Raw genomic sequence first — 13,856 nt, forward strand, 5'->3', positions numbered from 1 at the left:
TGTATTTCTGTCTGGACTTAAGTATTAGTTTTCTGACATCCTTCTTAATTCTTGCCCTCACTATGCCTCCAGCTGTAGAGGAAGTCCTCATTTTCAAGCATTGAAATATCTGATAGTAAAGTGCAGTGCTGGACAAGACAGGGGCCTCCATAATGATTCTTCCCACGGTATTTCTGCAGCACTAAGCTGCTGATTTATATGTGACACAGGACATCGACAGTGTAACAGAGGGCAAAGAGGTTAAGATCAGAAGGGAACATAGTGATCATTATCTGAGTTATTGGATAATTTCACAAAATTTACAATTCTGGTGTTGATACTACATTTCTGCTGATACAATTCAATAAATGAACTCTGGAGAGGGAGGACAGCTAGGGACAGAGGTAGGACAGATCTGGCCTTAAAAAACCCCAGACAAATACTTTCCAAGAATCACCTCCTTGTTGACATGAGCTTTGCCTTGCCTACAGAAAACAGGCTGTAGGTACAAATGCAGTGACCCCAAGCCCTCAGGTTCTGAGTGCCTTGTGAAGGCTTTTGATGCTGCACCCCTACCAGCCACAGAGGATATTAACACTGAAATATCTGGACTGCAAAGCTGCCACTGGGCAGCTTTCCCTTATTTATCTACAGTATCTCACAAGTTCATATAAATACAACAATGTGTAAGAGAATAATGAAAGCAGTACTGTGGATTATTTTTCTCTTTCGCAGTAACAAAATAACACATTTAGGTGATAATTTTAAATAGCAATATACAAATGGTACTGAGTCCAATGTAAAAAAGAAACACTAACTTTTGTTTCAGCATTTGTACTGAATTTTACAGAAATCATAGGCCTAAAATCAATACCGCTTAATACAATCTTTTCACAACAAGAGAAAACAGTTTCTAGGAAATGAAGATGATTTATACTGTTGCAGATGACATTCAATCACAAAGAATCATAGAATATCCTGAGTTGGAAGGCATCCACAATGATCATCTAGTCCAGCTGCTGGCCCTACACAGGACAACCCCAAAAGTCCATTTTCCCCCCAAAACGGAAAAAGGTATCTTGAATGACAAATGGTGCACTTTTAATTAATGACTCACAATACTCATAAAAACTGCTGTAGCAGTGGAAAGTTCATCAAGAATTTGCAAGTGCCAACTGATGGCTGATTTACAAATAAAATATTGAAGTCATCAAGCAAATTGTTCTAAAGAAACCATCAACCCTAATTGTGATGATGCAGTAGGAAATGGGCTACAGAAAAGCTGAGCTACAGATACTTGGTAAATTTTCTGCCCCGTTACCTCTCAGTGAGTTTGTCTCTGGGATGAAATCTTGACTCTGCTGAAGGCCTGATTATGCAACCATAACTTGAATGTGGTCAGATACAGAAAATGCTCATTACAAATTCAATGCCTGATCCAAAAGGCTTTGGATTGGACCTTTGCAGTATACTTACAGTTCAAGGCTTCAGAGTTCTAAAAGGCAGAAAAAATGCAACTTACCATTCAGATTTTAATTTTCTTCTCTGTTTCCAATAGTGGTATCTCTAGGGTGATGCACTTTTTCCTTTAAGTAAAAAACAAGCATAAAACCAGCAGCAGAAAACAGAAATGGAAGTTTACGGTAAAAATAATGAGTGACTACAAGAAGTTGAATTCTTTAGCATTCTGAACACCAAGCTTCTCTCTCCAGGAAAATAATTTTAAAAGGCTGAAAAATGTTTATGATGGTAATTTTAGCATTTATACTTAAGTCTTGTGGGATGTTTCCACCATCAGTAAGTTACATTGATTCTGGCATTAGATTACTGAGACTTGGGGTTCTGGTGTTTTTTTGTCCTGGAAAAGCTATTTTTCTTCAAAAATCCAAGTGAAGACCAGACAACTGCAGTGATAGCATGAAGTAAATTCACCATGTTTATAGAGGGGTAACAACAAAAGACTTTTCTGTGGAACAAAACCAAAGAAAAGGAACAAAACCAAAGAGAAGTCACACGTGCAGTGCAGGTCATAAATGACCACTATAAAGTAGCTTTTTCTCTGAAGCAGTAAAAACAGGCCAAGTAAATCCTTCTTGAAATACAGCCATCTTATAGTTTACCAAGAAAAAAAAGAAGACTTATAGCTTAGTGCTGCTATAATGGCAGAGATTAGATATCATCTTCCTCCACAAGAAATTCTCCTGACTGATAGAACAATATCCACAATTCATCTGTGCGCTTGGTTGCAGATGGATTTGGAAAGGGGCATCCACCACACTCTTGCACTACTGCCGAACAGCTAGTGCCACACTCCTGGTGCCCAGCCCAGGAACCAGGCTGCTAAACTCTTCTAGGCCCTTGCACTTTTGCCATTAAGTGTTCCACTGTGATGACTAAGCTCAGACTATTTCTTCAGTAGATGCAAACACAAAGAGCATCTAATCTCTCCTTGTTGGCAGCAACTGATAGCTCTCCCACTCTGCAAAGTAGCAGACTAGTTTTGGTTTTCCTCTTTCTACTAAATGACTCAAACGATAACAAAAAAATATTTTTCTTAATGCATGACTTCATATAAAATGAGGGCATAACCTCTTCCTCCATATGTCTTTTTAGAAGTAATTAACAAACCTCCTCTCCATAGCCTGCAGTTTTGATGCAGTTTTTTCAGTGACTCAGTGTGTGGGCTTTTGTAAATCCTGTTTTTGTGCACCTCAATTTACTCCATACATCGAATACAAAGGAGCTGAAGAGGATTGTTAACAGTTCTGAATTCCACTAAGTATATTCAACATTTTCAGATATGCATAAGCCTGGTGTAAGTTGGTATATATTAACTGACTGTAATAAATGTATGCTTGATATAGTTATGTTTCTGTTAGTTGACACTGCTCAATAGAACATTCAGCTCATTTGGTTACATAAAGTTTGTGGTTTCTTGAAAGATGAAGAGACCTAAGCATCACCTAGCAGTTTCAAACAGAAACTTCTGGTCTTAGAAGACCAACACATTTAACTTGGGATTTTAACCAGTGGCAACAGCACCTGAAGTCAGGCAAAGTAAATTCAGGAAGTCTCTCAAGTAATTAAACAACAGTGAAAATGTGTATCTAGTAAATTCAGAACCATAAGCAACAAGCTCCTTGGGAGCTGACTGGCAGATAAACCACGACTCTTATTTCTGACCTCACATATAGGAGCCAAAACACAAGATTTTGTTTCTAGAACTTCTGATCAAGATTCCTGTCAAGAAACAAATTTCAGATTCATACTTGTTGAGTGGACTGTAGTCTCTCTTTTTCCTTCTGCCACCGTTTAAATCTGTCCAGGGCTTCATCCACAGAAATTGCCCCCTTTTTCACCTGTTCCTGCAAGTGGATGAGTTCTTCCTGTTCAGCAGGGAGGTTGTGTTTCACGATGCCGTAAGTTGCTGTGTCAGTGTGGCCTCTATGTGCTACAAAAAAATGGAGAAAGAGAGAAATGAAAAATGCAACAAATCAATGAGGATTCTACCATTACTCTTTGGCAGCAGAGTAGCATCTTAAACATATTGCCCTGGTCCATGGATTCTCCACTAGTGTTGGTTCATACAAGAACTTCCCTCTAGCACTACACTTCCTTCTACCACTACAGCTAGAGTACTGACGTTTTAAATGAAATTGTTGCTGTGTTAAGACATAAAAAATATCCACAGTGCCTTTTTTCTCATTCCCTCTCCAACTTCACTGCAGTTCCCCAGTACAGTAATAAATTAGTGATTACATGCTGCTCTATATGATTTAATCCTGACCTGCTACTTGATAACTGAAGCAGGAGGAAATATCTTCACTCAGTGTTCATTCATTTTGTACACAACATTGTTAATTATTTTAGGTTACCATTAATGGAATTTACAGTAGTAACATTTTGAAGTGCTGCAACTCAAATAATAACTGGATTGCCACAGGTAACTAATTTTACATGGATCTTGGGGTACCCAGGAGAGAACTGTTGCTCCCCACACTGCCATCTTTCCATGGTTGGCATTAGTGCACAGCTGAGCCCTCCTGTCTTTCCTTTTCTTGGTTTTAATCACAATAATGAAAGGAAACAGAAAAATGTGAAGTAACTCTGACTCTACAAATCTTTCCTACAAGACTATAACTTTTATTCTTCTTTCTTTAATCTGATCTCTTAATGCTGCAATACCATCAAGGACATAAATCACAGGTGGCAAAACAGATGCTAAATTAGCCAAAATCAAGTCACAGCAAATCTCTACTAGTTCTACTGAAAAATATCAAGGCAGTTAAAGAGCTAAATTAAATTCTGTACCGTGCTTCTTAGCGTCGCAATACGTCCTGTTTTTGTCACTGGTCACTCGAGTGGCCTTTTGCTGAAACACTGCAATAACATTAAGAATACAAGGAAGTTGAAAAATGGCAATTTTTCACACATTCTGAACAAAGGAAGTAGACTCATAAAAGCAGGCTGGAATAAATTTTTTGTTCTAGCCTAGCAGTACTTTTCAACCCACTTGTCAGTCTAATGTTAATTACTTGAAAAATTGTTCTATTGCACAGAATGGCAGGATTACTGATATTATAGATACCATGACAAAAAGCTTTTAAGAAAATAAAATGGACTTATCACCTTAACATGTTACTTGTTCAGAAGAAACAGCTAGATCTCAGAGTTCTTCATATGGTACAGACACTTACTGTAGCCTGCTTATTAATTTTTGGGGAAAGCTAAGGCAGAAATAAACCAAATAGTACCAGGTGAGAATAATGACACTGCTAAAGAAAGAGTATGTGTATAGTTTTGTCTATTTTATTCAAGTCCTAGGAACAGCAAAGCACAATCACTCTTGTTAGTGTAGCCCATCATCCCCATTCCTGTTAAGTGCCCAGAGTACAGCCAGCCTGGATATGCCCTGTCAAACTTTTGCTGGCAGCACAGTAAAACCCAGAAAGTGGGAATTTCTGACTTAGCTACTGCCACACAAGCTTTTCCTCTTAAGTCTCAGTTCTGATTTTAGCTAAACAAATGACAATCTAGAATAATTCCTTCCAATTAAGTAATCCTCTGTCATCACTGCAATGCAGCAAATGTGCCAGTTCAATGGAGCAAATATTTGCTTGGGGACTGAGGCCCAGTACAACGGAGCTCTGCTCAAGCAGCAGAACAGGCTCGGCGTGGTAGCCTGGAGTCCTGGTTTCTTGCTCCTGTGGACCAGGGAAACCCAGTGGAGCTTGGTTTGCACCTTGTCTGCCTGCCCAGGGCTGCCTTGTACAGTGCATCTCCTTCTCTCACGGCAACTTGTAAAATGGATGATCAAGACCACTGTTACACCTAAACTCAGCACATGCTGCATGCAGAGGTGAGGAAGAAGCAATTCATAAGGGTGTGTTTTCTACACTGCAGAACAAAGTTTTTATGCTAACTCCTGCGTAGGTTTGTATGAAGGTGATGATGAATGAAAACAGCTAGGGACTTGATGTTCATTAAAAAAGTTCTCAGCCTAAATGCAGAGAGAAAACACAGGCAGCATAAGCTGATGATGTTATGTCCCTAGCTCAGCCTAATACTGACAGATTTTAACTTTTGTAATACTCTTCTGTCATTCTCAAAGTATCCTGCTAAATATGGTTGCAGTATTTTCTTCTATAATTGAAATAGTATTCTCCTTTAAAAGATGAAATTAAAGTAATGAGAACACAGACATAATGCAGGCAGCCTGAATTTTACTGCATAAGGAGAAGGGACATACTCAACAGTGTGCCTGATTAGAAAGCACTTTAATTGATAGACTTTGAAATTTCTGCTGAGTTTTGCAGTGTCGGAGTAATCAGAAATGGAATTACTTCTCCAGTGAAAAGCAGAACTATTAAAACCACTTTACGTGCCGCATCTTGTTGGAATGATTTTAGTTGGCAGTAAGCATTCAGTGTGGGTGAGGTCAGTGAAAACAAACGCCTGTTTCTGGAATGCCTGGAAAGACAGGCACACTCCACTGTACAACTGCCATAGGTTCAAGGAAGACTCTGGCAATTCACCCTTTCATTCCCATATTCTTATGAACTACTCGAATATAGCAGTTAAATAAAAGAAACAGGTCATCTTGCACAGGAATGGTCATCTTCCATTATTTCTTTGTGGAAGATAAAGTAAATATACCTTCAGCAAAGCAGGATTAATAAAGCAATTTTTTAAAGTGTCAAAATTCCACAATCCTTTTTTTTATATATATATATATAAATATATATATAATCTATGGCAGACAGGTACAGAAAATCTGATTAAAAGGGTATAGTACTTCTTTTATACTTTTATACTTAATGTGCACATTTCAATAACATCTGTATGATCAGAAAGAGAGTCCTTTTGAATTTTTAATCATGTTGTGACTGGCTAAAGCACCTATAGACGCTTGTAGGTCAAAATCCACAAATTAAATGTCCTGACCTGATATATGCTATATAATTTTTGTCTACAACGTATCTCTTCTTCCCTTGCAGTTTCTCAGAATTAAAGGAGGCTAAGAGAACTAATAAGTAATTCCATTTATTCCCTCTCCTCTCTTCAGCTGCTACAGGATACAGATGAAGTTTTTTGCAAGCCCTAAATACATTTTTATGCCTTAGGCAGTAAGATCGCTCTTTAGGAATGTAATGTAACCTCAATATTCCTCCAGCAAAGCAAACTCAGAAAGCATGAAACTACTGCAGTATTTTCTAGTAGGACTTGAAACCAGAAAGCAACATTTAAAAAGTGGGATGAAACACAAATTTTGTGGCAAATATGCAGAACCCTGGGAAAATCCTTAACGTAAGGCTTGGAAAGTGAGTGGGATCCAAGGAACTCTGAATTGCCTTTTTCATCTCAATCAGACTAGCTACAGATCTTATTTCAGGCTGTCTGCACATGCAGGTAAATAATGCTATGATTTTGAAATGTGGTTAATATTTTCATGGTTATCACCACAAACAGAAGGGTTAGAAACACTTAAAATCTAAGTCTCTTGTGTATAATTCTGTACTAAGAGCAGTGTTGTATAGTGTAAGAAACTGTGCAGGGTATAAGGGGTCTAGAGAGAGAGAGAGAAATTTTTTACAACAGCTTTTAGTTGACAAAAAGAACAGGAATTTGATTTTCAGAATTAATAGAGTTTCTAACACAAAGCTGTAACAGTAAGGAATCACAGATGCACTATGACATTTCAAAAATTGCTTAGTGATGTAATTAGAAACACAGGTAATCAAAACGTGGAAGGAGTTAGATCATGGGAGAGGAGAACTCATATCAGTTAGGAGGCAATGATCAACCAAGAAATGGTTTCTAATTTATATTTTACTTTACCCATCTAAACTATGAGGGATATCGCCTATGTGCTGTATTGGCAACATTACCTCTAAAAATCAAACAGTTTGCCACTATGCACTAGTGATTCAAACAAAGCTAGACTGATGAACCTACCCTCTAAAAGAATATGTGAGCTAATCATACCTAATACTTATATACTTAGTCCATCCTTCCAGTAGCATAAACACAAAGGAGAAAAGACACAGTGGAAAAAAAAAAAATCAATCAATAAATATCACTCTTTTGAATTCAGCTTGCTTAGGAAATTCAAGATGCATTTATTCATCAGCTTCATTGAGCCGATGTTCCAACCAAAATTATCTATCACCATGACTACTTTATTCAGTAAACATTCAAAACCAAAATACAGGGGAATAACGTCTTTATACGAACACAAGACTAAGTGATAATTCAAATTAATTAATACACTAGGGTTCCACTTATTAACACATATCAACTCAGATGCAAATTACAATGAACTTGTAAGTTTCCTCCTTGTTCTTAGTAGGTTTTTGCTTCATTCATTTTAGAATTGTCATGCAATTAATTAATGATTAATGGAAGAATAGAGAAGAAGGGGTGAATTGCTAGTCGGGATATGTTGCAGGTATCTTTGCCCATTCCATTCTTTTCCCCAGTATTTAAACATTTTAACATCTAAACTGTGTATGCAGAGTACCTAGGCAAATAAAACTTGCAAGTTCTTTTTTTCTGGTAGGGATTAGATTGTAAATTAGATGTAGCACAGCAAGGGATGACAAATACACAGAGAATACTAAGGAAGGAATATAGTAGAATGATGCTTATTATTCAGGAGATGAGAACTCTGCAGATATTTGTTCCCATCTTTTTAGATTTCATTTTCCTTTTGTCTGTTTTGTTTGCTAACACAGTGAACTGCACTCAGCATGAGGACTAGATAGAGGTCATCAATCCAATGCTAACCAGTAAGTTTTGTAAGATGACTAATAACCACTCCTAAAACTTACACAAAATATTTCACATATTTCAGATTAAACAAAAAAATTCTAGTGACTCCTAATATGAAATCAACTAAGGAAATGGGGCCCTGTAAACAGACTTTTTTATTTTTCCAAGAGAAGGCAGCTGAGCACAGAACAAAAGTGCATCAGTATGCCTCACGAATCTGATCTAATTATTGTGGAGAAGGGATGGCTGTACAGTGCAAGGTAACAAAGGCTCAAGTCCCAGAAGCTGTCCTGTCGTGGCAGCATAGGTGTCTGAATGCACGTAACACCAGGACAAGGCAAAGGGAAAAAGTCTGCTTTAAGTGCACAAGTGCAAGAAAATGAGTGACCACATCTCAGCTGGTACAGAAATTCTGATCTGGTCTAAATGTTCAGCTTGACACTCAAGACATTTTTGATAACACACAACAGTCATTTCATCAGAATAAAGACTAGGTGAGATCAAATGCACTTGCAGAAATATCCTACTGCCACGTCACTGTTACTTGCAGTGGCCCAGTGCATGCTGCCTGAGTTTTTCAGTGACAGCATCACATCCACTCATCACAACTTAAACAGGCTATTGTCAGCCTCTACCTTGCACAGCTACTTAGCTGACTGAGAATGAAAAATCCCATTTTCTCAGACCAGTAGCAGAATGGTTTTAAAAAGAATTACAGTGTAATGACAACGTGAAATTATTAGTCCAAAAATAAACAAATGTTCGCCATGTATTCTCTCCCCAATTTTGCAGAGCATAAAAGCTCAAATCTGTTAGAATCTCAGCAAGTTTGGTCACAGAGGGACCTCAAGAGGTCCTGAGGTCATTAGAGATTTCATTACATAGAGATGACTCCCCTACACTGAAGCAAGGTAATAAAAATAATACCAGAACCCTTTTTTACAGAAGGGGTAAAGAATGAATGAGAAGAATAGGTACTGATGGTTAGTTCAAGATGCTGTTCAAAGAGTGTTGTCAAAGTACTTGCTGTACCACACACAGTGAAAAGAACTCACACCTTTGCTCTTATTGGAAGTTTAACTTAGTGGATCATGGAAGTTGGAAGGACGTTAGCAATACACTCAAGAGTATTTGCTCCAGCACACAAAACCTGAATATATTTCTTCAGTCCCATTTTTCTTGAGCACGGAAAAACAAAAAAAGGAAGACTCTTTATTTGTTTTTACCACAAGTATGCTATCTGGAAGAGTTTGGTTTGCAACCAGGCAGCATCCTATAAATATTTTTTCTCTCTGTGCACCTTATTCAGTACATGCTTCAATCTACCAAAGTTAAGATAGCAAAAAATCTGACTGAATAAATATAGTGGATGAAGCTGGTATACCACTCTCCAACCAGTTCTGTAAAAACACTCTAACTACTCAAAGCCAGCTAAACAGTGCTTCCTAGTATCATGTAATTCATGGAAAAACATCCTTAAGTTGGGAATACATAATGAAATTCATCTGCAGTGCAGTACTTTACACTCACTGTAGGAAAGTACTACAAAATCCCTCTGTGGGACATAAATGTTTTGCAGTTTTGCATAGGCTCTTAGGCTTCACTTTGGAAACCCCCTGCTTTAGAGCATTTAAACAACTGGCATAATAAGAATTACTGACTCAGGATGCGATCACTACAGTTCCCAGTAATCAGCCTGGTAAGTTTCCAAGACATTAACAGCTCTGTTCTGGACTTTGTTTATTCATTTCAGTTGGGTTTATGCTGTCTATTCTGTATGTCAGATATTCTCCCTCCCTAAAAATATCCACTGGCTGCTACTTTTCCTGCATACCCTGTGATTTTGATGAGCACTGAGAATGCTATTCTCTTTTGGAACAGTAACTGGAAAACATACTTTTCCACTTCTAACTTTTAACCCTAGTATGAGGTCCCACAGAAAGCTATGTTTAAATAATAAAATGTTTTCAGTGCACAGAGGGGTAACACGTTCCTTCAGGGAGTTGTGAGAGATTTGCAAAGGAGCAAAGCCTGTAGCATATGAAGTTTTATTTATGCTGGTGTAGGACAGGTGTCCTTGCTGCAGAGAACCCTTTCATACTAGGAGTCTGTGATAAGAGGTAAATGATTAAACCAGGACAGTAATGTAATCCTTGACCTTGAGGCAGTCCTAGTAGGTCAGACTTCAGAAATGGCAGGGGGGCATTAGAGAAACTCATGCACCTGCCCTACAAATACACCAGTAACTTTGGTATCCAGCTCAATCAAATCTGGTATCAATAGGGAACATTAAAATTGCAGTCTAAACGGAAAACACAACGTCTTCATACATTTATTTAACAGTTGTTTTGCCAGCACACAACTAAAAAGAACCACTGAAATATCTACAGAGGAATAATAAGCACCTGAGGAATGGTAAGGGAGTACACTAAGAGTGCACACCATCTGGACAACAAGCTATTTGGCACTAATTTGCAGCTCCATTGGTTGACGAGCCTTTCATGCAGAAGACAGAATTCTTGCAGTGGTCTAAATTAAAGAACAAATGCACTCTCTGATTGTTAAAAATGCAGTATACGTTTACCAGTGTTCAGCACAGTAGTTGGAATGTTCATTAAAATTTGAAAATGGAATAAATTAAACTGAGTAAAAGCGATTAGAACACTTACATTTTAAATCTTTCAACTCCCCCATGTTTCCTAGAATTTATTTGTCAGTAAATTCAAGTCAGATGCTCAAACTGTAAATTGTGGTAGTTCAGTTATGACAACTTACATCATTGAGTGTTTACTGCCTAGGTTTTGAAGTATAGCTCTTACTCTGAAAGTGACCCTAAAAACTGGCTTGTCAAGTCCCATGTTTGTTTTCCATAGATCAACAGTTTCCCTAGCCTGTTCCAGAGCACCAAGTGAGGTAATCTACAGGGAGCAGACTTTCTGCCCAGTGTAAACTTGAGATTCCATGTATTTGGAAGCTGCTTATTTCAAAGAAAGCTATTTGCTCGCTTTCTTCTTTGTTGCTATTTTCATGGAAACACCACTTCTTCTGCTTAAAGGAAAAGATACTCTTTTGTAACTTCATGGCCTTTGTTCAATTTGTGGGAATTCAGCTACTTGATTTGTCCAGATATTAAGAAATAAATTAAAAAGTAGTCACCAGCATGCAATCCAAGAGCCAAAAGGCATTTCTGCTATGCAATGCCTTTTTTCTTTTTCCAATAAACGAGCCCATCTATGGGTACATAAAAAGAAATCCTCCTCTTGCATCTCTGTATGACACTATCACAACAGTCCTTGTAATCCTTTGGGCATGAAGCTTGTTCTTTCCATTAACTCCCAAAGTACACGGGGATCCAGTTGAGAGTGACTGCGTGGCCTTAACGCAGCCCTCCTCTGTGCATCATGCTCCATTCTCTAATCCCATTTTTCCACAGGACCTGTGTCTTACTAAACACCAGAAGGAAATGGTTCTGGAGATCAACCAGAACTGTGCAGTGAAGACAATCTGTTTCTTACAGGAATATTAAATTATTTGTTTTATAAGTTGAAAGGTATTTAGTAAATGAAGAGAAAATGCAGAGGAGGGGAGGATGCCTCAGTTAAGGAACTAAAATTTGCTCTGCAGAGCAGGACTTCTCTTTCCAACAAAGCCCTAGCATAATGCCAGATATGTCATTTAAGCCAGCAATCAGGCTTGTCTGAGTGGCCACTGAAATCAATGGCTTTGAATGAATAAAGTATGAGCTAATGCTGTTAAATCTCAAGAATCTTAGTTACTTCATATTGGGCATCCAAAAACCTCAACGGATAGAGAACAAATCAAAGGGTTTAAAACAGGAGGGTCTGAAATGTGGGACCTAAGGCAGGAATGAATTATATTTTAAACAAAATGGGAATAAAAAACACTGAAGTTTTTCATGCTTAACCACTTTAAACACTAGATGAAACAAAATATCTGTGATAAATAGGAGCATATTTATTACTGTACTGCAATGTTTGTGGCAGGGTGAAAGAAGAGCAAAACTACCTCAATTCTAACTTTTGATTATTTGACTTTGCCTCTTCTGTAATACACTTTTTAATACAATATATGAAAATAAAACCCAAAAGTATCATCAATTTATTTGAGGGATGAAAAATGTGTATATGCACTAACTAGCTAGAGTATTTTACACTGATTAGATTAAATTACAAAGGAATGGCCACAAACACATGCAGATTTTAATGATGGACTAGAACGAAATTTTCTGGTTATTATAGATGAAGCAATCTTTTTTTTTTTCCTGAATATAAGCAGTTCTAATATAATAAACTGGAAACTGGGATGTTGCTGGACTGGATAAAGAATTTTTTAACCACTGTGGAGAAGAAGAACATAAATTGCCAATCCAAGTAGCAAGAAAAATCTTTTACCAGAAGGTATATTCCTTCTGTCTGAAATTTCACTTGCTATCTCAGGTATCCCTGCACAAACAGGAGAGCGAAATACTCCAGAAATACAGGTAGGCAAAATAGAGGCCTGAGTGGTCAGCTGAAGCTTTCTTGAAGCGCTTCTACTTTTCTCATGTTCTATGTAACTAAAGGAACTTGAGTCAGGGGCTGATTTCACAGAACTACAGGAAACTAATTTGTCTACTACTACTTGCTTATAAAAACAAAGGTAAAAACCTTGTGGGTGTGTGTATATATAAATATATATATGGTAAACCACAGTCCCATCAAAGCAGTTCCTCTCATAATCTCTTCCTTAGCAAACAGTTAGAGGAGACAAAGCAGAAATACTCCAGTGCAATAATAGACAGTAAAAGCAATCCCCCAAATAAAGCACCTTCACATTAAGGGTTTTCAAATCACTGGCCTATCTATAATGATGGCGGACCAAGATTTGAGACGCTGCTCTAGCAACCTCAGTAAAAGCAGCCATTTCATGACTTTTATAGCTGTAACAGGTCCCCTATACCCATCCATTCTTGGGTTACACTGTAACTACTGTAATAATTCATACTTATGCCTCCTGAATATGTTGAAGAAAGAGCAACTAAATGATGAATACGTTAGTCCATGCATTCTGGCCCTAACCTGGAGTTATACAGCCTGGAGGAAGAGAGTTAGCTAAGAAGAATAAAAGAAATCACTGACTGAGACAGGTATGAAAAAGGAGGTGCTCCTCTGTATTTGGTGGAATGTTTTGCATAGTATTAATTCTGATTTAGTGCAAAACATGCACTGCATGCAGTAAGCAATCTAATGGTGTCCTTTGTCAGCCTATTTTTCTACCATTTATTCTTATGTATATTCTTATACCTTGGCAGGTTTTTGCAGAGGAGGCTGGAAATGCAGGCAGCATGGATTTTGGGACTGAAACAGAGATCTCTGCAGTAAGTTCACTGAATTCCTTTTGTTACTTTGAAATTTGGCTTCGGTTTGAATTGGAATGCAAAGATACCTGAAATCCCTTCCAGCCTTACATTTCCATGAATAAGCTCAAAAACGTTCCCCAGTTTTCATAGTAATGGTAAAAGGACATAACCCTTCCCGCTAGAAATATAAATGATCGTACCTAGAAACGGTGGCCAATTCTAGCATTTTGTATTGGAGAAAGGATAT

General features: G+C 37.8%; 1 protein-coding gene across 1 annotated transcript in view; it reads right to left on the bottom strand.

Annotated features, from left to right (window-relative positions):
- Positions 1-1,508: 1,508 nt before the first annotated feature.
- Positions 1,509-13,856, bottom strand: part of BANK1 (B cell scaffold protein with ankyrin repeats 1) — a gene marked incomplete at its 3' end in the record, with an annotated part of 115,155 nt that continues 102,807 nt past the window's right edge. The window contains 3 exon segments of the mRNA XM_039385578.1: positions 1,509-1,565; positions 3,249-3,430; positions 4,291-4,359. Of these exon segments, the coding sequence (XP_039241512.1) occupies positions 1,509-1,565; positions 3,249-3,430; positions 4,291-4,359 (308 nt within the window).

Source organism: Pipra filicauda, unplaced genomic scaffold, assembly GCF_003945595.2.
Source record: "Pipra filicauda isolate LSUMZ 115617 unplaced genomic scaffold, ASM394559v2 scaffold117_size3949168_pilon, whole genome shotgun sequence".
Lineage (NCBI taxonomy): Eukaryota > Metazoa > Chordata > Aves > Passeriformes > Pipridae > Pipra > Pipra filicauda.